General features: G+C 37.2%; 1 protein-coding gene across 1 annotated transcript; it reads right to left on the bottom strand.

The window, feature by feature from the left end:
- Positions 1-7,369: 7,369 nt before the first annotated feature.
- On the bottom strand, positions 7,370-8,030 carry LOC112175492 (glycine-rich protein DC7.1). Its single transcript, XM_024313168.2, has 2 exons — positions 7,838-8,030; positions 7,370-7,727 (listed from the first exon to the last, which is right to left on the bottom strand). Exons 1-2 carry the CDS (start codon positions 7,947-7,949, stop codon positions 7,594-7,596), a joined length of 246 nt encoding a protein of 81 aa, XP_024168936.1. The 5' UTR covers positions 7,950-8,030; the 3' UTR covers positions 7,370-7,593.
- Positions 8,031-8,586: the final 556 nt, after the last annotated feature.

Here is an 8,586-nt window from a genome sequence, read left to right as displayed (position 1 = left end):
TTTATCATTTCGTATTGGTATTCATAATTAGGAATTAGGATTGGGAAGTCAGAAATATGAGTTCTGTGGTAGGAAATTAATTCTTTGTAATGTGAGTTGTTGCCTGCCACATTCTTAATTGGATGTATAGAGAATGACTTCTGGAGAAGAAACCCACCTTATGTGTTAGCTAGGAAGATATTGAGGCATAAACAGGTTGGCAATTGAATGAGTGGTTCAACCACTTTTTGGGTTTGTCAATTACTATATCAAATAATAATTACCTGTATGCCTTACTAAAATTATTTCTCTGTTGAAGAGAGATGTTCAGGCTAAGTTCTTGAATATTTAGTCTTACTTTTTATCTTTCTCTCACAGTTTTTGTCAAATATGAAATTGTTAGAGCGTTAAAACTATATGATGTTTTCCAGCTCGGTTGGTCATTTTGTGGTCAAAGAAAAGTTTATAATCTTTTGGAATCATGTGGAATGCATTATAAATTAAAGTATGCAAAGTGAGTTTACTACATGTTTTAAGGCCATTCTAGTAGAATACTTACTTTGTGAATAATTGAATTGAAGGTCTGTGTATATTTGTCTATGTTCCTTTTCAAGAGATGTAATAATGCTCTTTCCTTTCATTTGCAGGTATCTAATCTGTTGTATGTTGACCAGCCTATTGGTACTAGATTCAGTTATACTTTTGACAGAAGTGATATTGTCACTCTGAAGATGGTGTTAGTAACAACCTCTCTGACTTCTTACAGGTGTGTCATTTAAAGGATGTAGTTGATCAAAGAATTAAGTTTTTTCGGAGTAATACAACTATTCAGAAGATAGCTATGGATACTGCAGGTTCTTTTCCCCTTATGCTGTTTATTTAATATATGTTGTCCCTTAGAGTGCCTTCAAGTTTTCTAGTATTGAGCATGTTAACTATGATAAAATGTTTCATTCATTGTGTGTGTTGTTGCATTCTTTTTGTTTATGCTACCTAAAACACTCTAATGCTGGTTTAGCTAGAAAAAATTAAGTACACTATATTAGACGTAATTCAATCACAGTTCTGTATTATGGATTAACATATAATATCAAATGATGTTTCAATTGTTTCAGGAGTATACATAACATCCTAGGTGCACACTATTCCCTCTAGCATGTTTAGTTGAATAAAAGATCAATGCAGTATTGATGGGTTAAGCATATCTTCAGTCGTTTATTCAAAACTCTAATGTTTTAAGAAAATTTTGTTTTACTGCAATCTTTAAAGATGTTGATATCTCCAGTGGTATATTTTTTTGTGAATATAGGATTTTCGGTTATTTCAGTGATGCCCACATGAGTATATGCTAAATGTTTAAAGCACAAAGCTAAATAGACCTTCACTCAGTGGTTCTACTGAATATCATGATGCAAAATTAAGAAAAATGCACAGTATGCTGTTAAGATGCTATATATCCCAAGGCAATTTGCATATTTCCTAACATTCTTAAAAGATTGAATACTTTAGCTAACATAAACAGTATCACTTTCCCAACTACATTTTAAGCACTACTTGTTTTCCTTAGTGTTAATGCTTTAGATTTGGGTGGTAGCCCAAGCCTTTGGTTAACGCTGGTCCGGTGGACGGACCGCTACTTGGATGTACTGATGACCTCCGCTATCTGTCAAGTGAAATACAAAGGGCTTTAGAGGGAGACCGCGCTGGGTGGTCTTCTCTGCTCCGATGCCTAAGTTAGTCAATGTATTTGTGTTGACATAATAACAACAGGTAAGTAGTGATTGCGTAATTAATGAAGAGAGAGGAGTGAACCTTTTATAGGTGAGGAAGAGGCAGACCTCTTCCTTGTTTTCGATGTGGGATAGATGTGCATCAGTTCCCAGTTTGTGGAGCTTCTGATGCTGCCTTGGCGCAACGCGTGGCGGCTCTTCAACAGTGATCTGGGGGCGAGCTAGGGCTCAAGCGGCAGCTTGTCTGGCGATGATTCCGTAGGTCATACAGTTGGCGGTAGTTGGTATCGCTGGTGTTGACATGAGCGTGGCTCATTCATCGCTAATTATTCTTACAAATGCTTATGTAAGTACACTTGGTCTTAGTAAAGCTAGAACTGCCTTGGTTACCAAGTACTTACTATGCAAGTAATACTATACAAAAATTAGAGTTCTCTATTCTATATGAGCTAATTAATAGTATTAACTTTCTTTCTGCAGGTTGAGATTGAAGTGTAAAGGTTGGAGCAGCTCAAGTCAAGTAAGCTCAGTGATCATTCTGAAAAAGAAGTTGGAACTGGAGGAAAAGCTGTTGGATGCTCCACCCGACACACTAGGTGCTGCTGCCTTGGCACTACACTATGCAAGTATGGGAGAACGTTAGTGGCAAAGTTTCTCTCAATCGCTACTATTTGATTGTATCAGCTTTTGCTATCTTTCAATGTAATTAGCTAGAACGCAGCAGCCATCAAGCTAGCTAGGATGCCTTCTGGATACTTGAATGTATAAATGATTGAAAAATGCTAGCTTTTTTGGTAGTTGACATATGCTAGCTCTTTTGGTACATTAGATGGTTGAATTAGAGTATTCCAATGTCTAAATCTTATATTGTGCATTATTTTTTAGCAAATATTTCAGGTAAAGAACTGAAAGTAATCAAACAACAGTCACTTACATTACGTTGTATGAATACGTATATATTGTTAATCACACAACAAATCAATTTTAATCACATAACGGTACCTATAAAATTTTGTCGTCTCATTAATACTCACACAATAGAATCAATAGGTATCAGTTGTCCAATGTTAAATCACACAACGGTTCCTATATTTTTCTGTTGTATGAGAAGTTAACCAATAACAATATGGTATTACTTTGGTTGTCTAGGTGTCATTTTTCTGTTGTGTGAGAAGTTATCCAACAACGGTCCATACTTACTTCTGTTGTCTAACCACCATCGAAACAACAATTGAATGCGTGCATCCAATTTCTGGCATTGGCATGAGCAGAATCGGTGCAACGGTGATAACTGAAGCGTTGTGTCTATGATATATACACAACGGTGATTCACCATTGTTGGAGTGTGCTCATCACACAACATTGAGATAGACGACAGACATGTCCCAAATCACACAACAAATTTCCACCGTTGTGTGATGCACTTTTTGTAGTAGTGATATATGAAGAATGACCAATACTTGTAGCTTTATGTGTAGTTCTTCGTGAAGGCTCTTCTTGCTCCACATCCTCCAGCCACTCATCATCATCTGCCTCATACTGGTCATAATCCTCATCTTCTGCCAAAGGGTTGTAATCATCATCCAGACTTTGATCTTCATCCTCACTGCCTTTTTCATGCTCTTGATCATCTTCACATTCATACTCCAATCCCCTCCAAATGTCTGCAAATAATCCATCACATCACTATCTTGCATCCTCTCACATCCCTCATCTACACCACTGCTTCCCATAATGTTTGATCCTTGACCTAAGCTTGATTGAGCATTTCCTTAGCTTGACTCCAACCCTAAACTTGATTGCCCTACACCACTTGAACCCTGCCCTAAACCTGATTGTGCAACAGCACTTGAACCTTGCCCTATAGGCCCTCCACTTGACTGCTCTACACCATTTAAAACCTACCCTAAACTTGAGTGACCTACACCACTTTGTTTCTGCTTTGGACTTGAAGAATACTCTAACAACTTCTGTTTTCCTTTGTCATTTGGACCAATGCCACAAGCAGTGCTTGCTTGAGTAGGAACACAGTCCTCAGCCTCCCTAATTATTACACCCTTGCTCCTACCAGGTCTTAGCTCATCAAGAAGTTCTGTAATGACATGAGTTGGCTTTTTTCTAGGTTCCTGGGGCAGCTCTTCTATCACGACACCATTACTTCCACCTTGACTGAAAAAAAAGTCTTCATACATGAAGACATAGTCATCTTCATCCCCAAATGCTTCATGCAGCACCATGTGATCCAAGTATAGAATAATTAGCCTCCAATGTGGCACTGCTGTACACATTGAAACTACATCTAGATCGGTTTTCAGCTTTGTGAACTCATCATCTTCATTGCCTACCTTATACCAATAGTCAATCCTTTGAGCAGCATAAGCTGGATTAATCCCCGTCACCATATTATCCACCTCTACAAGAGACTTCCGATCTTTGTCGACGTTGTCATAGTAATCTGCCTTCCTGCCAACATATTTTTCCTCCCCTTTTGCAGCCTCCATGCCAAACCTTCACTGTGAAATAGTCCAGATGTGCTGCAAAAGTCAATTCCAAAAGTGACTTAATAACCCTAACAGTAAATAGCCTTTAGCCATACAAGTTCCTAAGTTCAACATCCATTATTCAAACCTGCTTTTGCAGCCAAAACAGAAAACATATAGCCATAAAACGTAAAGCATGTCCTCATAAAGTCTACACAACCAATTGGTTTGCCTCCATAAAGAGGTACAAGCCAAAACAGAAAGGGCAAAAAAAAAAAAAACAAACGGTCCCTAGCACACATATATTCACAACTGCACTCACCCATAGGAGACCCATCATCCATCATTATTTACTCTTTGCATTGCTCTTTACTAGGACTACTCACACCATTACGACCCAAATCTGAATATTAAAATCTCAATCTCAGATTATACAAGGATATACAACAACAACTTGGTCAACCTAAGCCCTAAAACCCAATATTAAAAGCCCCGATTTCAACAACCCAGCACGAAATACCACTACAAACCCCAATTTTTCTTTTTTTTTTGAAACCCTATAAATCAATTCCATCAACCCATATCATCAAAATCACAAACCAATCACTCAAAAATGATATTTAGAGCAGAAAACCTAGAACTTTAAAACCCCAACTTTTTCGAACAAACCCTAGAAACCTAAACCCTAACTCAATTGGATAACAAATGCAGCAAATAGGGCTCATTTGATACTCACCATAATCAGGGATGTCATCCTTCTCGCCTTCTACAACTCGAGGAACCCAGACGTCGCCGTCGTTCACCACCATGGCGCCACCTTTAGATGTCGACCTCTATTTTAAATCAGGCTGCGATTCTTCTTCCCTATTGCACCCAAATTTCAATTTCTAGCTTTGGGTTTTTGAATTTTGACGGGAACATAATTAGATTTCTGGGTTTGTGGATTACGGGGTTGGGAGCAACGAATGGGAATTTGAATTTTAGGGTTTGTTTGAGGATTAGGGGTCTGGGGTCTGACTAAACACCCATAATAGAGGCATGGACATTCTGGACATTTTGCTATTAGGAAGGCTTATGTGGCACTGAGTTGGCCAACATTTTACTGCCACATAAGCCTACAAACGGACCAATTGGACCGACTGTACCGATCAGAGTAAAATTGTGACGTTAGGGACTTTTTAGATTAATTGAAAATGTCAGGGATTGAAACGATGACAGTGTGATAGTACATGGACTAAACAAATTTGAATCCAATAAGTAAAGTAAAATAAATTTACAATAGAGATTGATTAATCTAAAATCATAGAATTTAAAACTTCTAATAAGCAATAGAAAATTAAAAAAGCATAAGACTCAAACTATAGTTAAGATTATGGACAATTATATAGTTTTTTTTTTTTTAATCAAATCGACATTGCGGCATAGGGCGCTTCGGTGGGTCAAGACGGCTTTAAGTCGCTGCGGCAGGGACTGGTGGAACTGCACTAGAATTGTACATGCGACCAGTGGGTGAGGAAGATGGAGTTCGGGTTTGGGTCAAGCCAATCTTTCTAGCCCTTGAGTTCTTGGGGTGGCCCTCTTGGGTTGGGGTGTTTCTGCCCTAGTCCTATAATATGTTTTTAATTGGTCTAATTTCAGTAATTTCCTTTCTCTTAGGAAGCTATGCACTTTATGCGCACTCCATGTACCTCTAGCGTCTTTGGAGTAGTACCGAAGGAGGATTTCCGCTATGTCTACGTACTGAAATGTCTAGTGAGTGGGTCATTTTCTATGTACCACTATGGGTACTACCACTTTCTTCTTGTTTATTTATAGATGACAGCGGAATGGTATGTAACGACCTATTGTGGCTTATGATTAATATATTGACAATTATATAGTGTTTGAGAGCTTACAATAGAAAGTAAAGCTAATAATAATCAACCCTATCTAATAATTATATAACTTTTATATGCTTTTGGTTTGTTTTGGTTATTTTTTTTTCTTAAGTACTAACCGAAAACATATTGCAAGTATCGGTTTGGTTTTGTTTTGTTTCAATTAACTTTTGTCAATCGACTCAATTCGGTTTGCTTCAGTGTAGTTTGCCGTTCCACTGAGTAAAAATACTCACTATGAAGAAAAACATTTACAACAACATATAATAGAATTAAAAACAAAAAGTAGGGAGCGCATTCAATAGAAAACCTCTCTCTCTCTCTCTCTCTCTCTCTCTCTCTCTCTATGTCTACTATATGTCTCATAAATCATGACGTACCGTTCTTTGCGAGATCATCCATAGTAATGTTAGTTTCAGATATAAGTAATAATGTTTTATAAGCTTTTATGAGTTTCAACTTCAGGCAAACTTATTTCCATATTATATATATATATATATATATATATATATATAGTTTTGTTGATCTTTAATTTGGAATCAATTGATTCAAAAGGATATATATAAGCAATCTCATGGCTCAAACCTGAGATTTTTAGGTCAGAGCAAACCCTAAAAATTGGGTGGACTTGATTCTTCTCCTCTTCAGATGGGCATTATTATTATTATTTTTTTATAATTATGTAAGAATGCTCAAAAATCACAAATTCAAAATGCAGGCAGCAGGCAGCAGCCAACAAGCAAAATATGTCAAAATACTAATGAAGCTGAAAATGACGAGGGAAAATATACAGTGGTAGCGGGGAGAGAGTATTAGTTTCGAGTTAATTTGTGGAAAAAAGAAAGAAACCTTCATGGTCAGATTGCATGCAATAGAGCTAGCTATATGAGGAAGAATAGCTACTTTTTGTCGAATTTCAAGAGTTAAATTTAGTGATTCTGTCATCGATCAGAAAAGTTTGTTTTGCGCCGAGTAGCAAAAGATCTAATGAGCTAGGCCTCTCTTGTTATTATGTCTTGAGCTTATCTGAACCTAAAATACTGTGCATATTCTGCACTAAGCCCTAAGCTACTCTTCAACTGTAGACTTTCGTCATTCAAATATTGCACCGTAAAGTTGAGTTTGCTGCATACAAGTTGGTGCTTTCGTCGAGAACTTTATAAAACTACGTTAACCGTTGAGCTAGGGAGGCGATGTATATTCTCTTTTAATTGTTATTTGGTGCACTCTCAAATTTTTTTTCCCCCCACACTCTCTGATCTGGAGTTTGTAATATATAAATATCGAGGTAGTCAAGCATGAATTCAGCTAATTTAAGTGGATCATAGATAGCTCATAACATGAAGATCCGAGGATCGAATTACAAAGATATGATCGATTGAGAGTTTGATGGACTGCTCAACCAATACATATTATTATTCGAAACAAGCTACTACTGCTTCCATATTAATAGACTTGCATCAGGTACGTATGCCTGCAATAGTGCAATATACACACAACTGCATGCATACAAAGGGTCATCATCATCTAGTTCTCAGTTTCAGTCTCAACAGCATGAGGTCCATGTCCTCCATGTCCTCCGTGTCCACCATGTCCTCCATGTCCTCCATGGCCGCCATGTCCATGATCGTGTCCATGGTAACCGTCAGTGTTGGCTTTTTCTACACTCGAAAAAATATGTACGTTAGAAAGGGAAAGAAAAGAAACATAATAAAAGTTAAATTATAACATGTAATTCGATACTGGTTGATTAAGAAAGTGAGAAACTCACGAGTAGTAGTGGCTGCAGCCTCAGCTAGGTCACGATGAGCCGAGACCTCAGCAGAGATGAGGAGAACAGCAAAGGCAAGGGCGACAAGAAGAAAAGTCTTTGAGAATGCCATCTCGATCTGTTGATTGCTTAGAGTTTGTAGGAAGGTATGCAACAGGTGATTGATTTCTGAGTGAAGTTCTTGAAACTTGGCCCTCCCTATTTATAGACTTCTTGGCCTGGAAGAGTGATCGAGTACGTGGGAGAAGAGTGAGTGAGTGAGAAAGAGGGATCAATTTGTTAACTATCTAGTAGTGCTTTATTTGGTTTTGTTGATAAGGTTAATAGGAGTAGGTTTCAATTAAGTAAGAATTTGAGTCCACATAGTCAATATACGTGTTAGTTACTTTACCGGAAGTCCTAATCGAATAAGATTTCAAGGGATGTGGATAATTGGGTGGAGTTCCAAGGATTCTCTTTCTTATTATCAGTGTCCAGAGTGAATATACATGAAAGATCTTTTACTGTGAACCTTCCATTTTTCATATTAGACCATCAAATTATACAGAAATATATATATATATATATATATATATATATATTTTAACTGATAAAATAGATAAAATATAAAATATAATTTAAGTTGAGTTGAGTGATTAAAATAACATCGAATTTACAAAAAAAAATGGCATCACATGTTTTTTTTCCTTACACACACGGGATGCTTTTAATTGGACATAATTGGATTTGCATTAGCTGACACTATGACC

The sequence above is a fragment of the Rosa chinensis genome, chromosome 1, assembly GCF_002994745.2.
Source record: "Rosa chinensis cultivar Old Blush chromosome 1, RchiOBHm-V2, whole genome shotgun sequence".
In the NCBI taxonomy this organism is placed as follows: Eukaryota; Viridiplantae; Streptophyta; class Magnoliopsida; order Rosales; family Rosaceae; genus Rosa; species Rosa chinensis.
The sequence above is the reverse complement of the archived record's forward strand: the minus strand, read 5'-3'. Positions and strand labels throughout refer to the sequence as shown.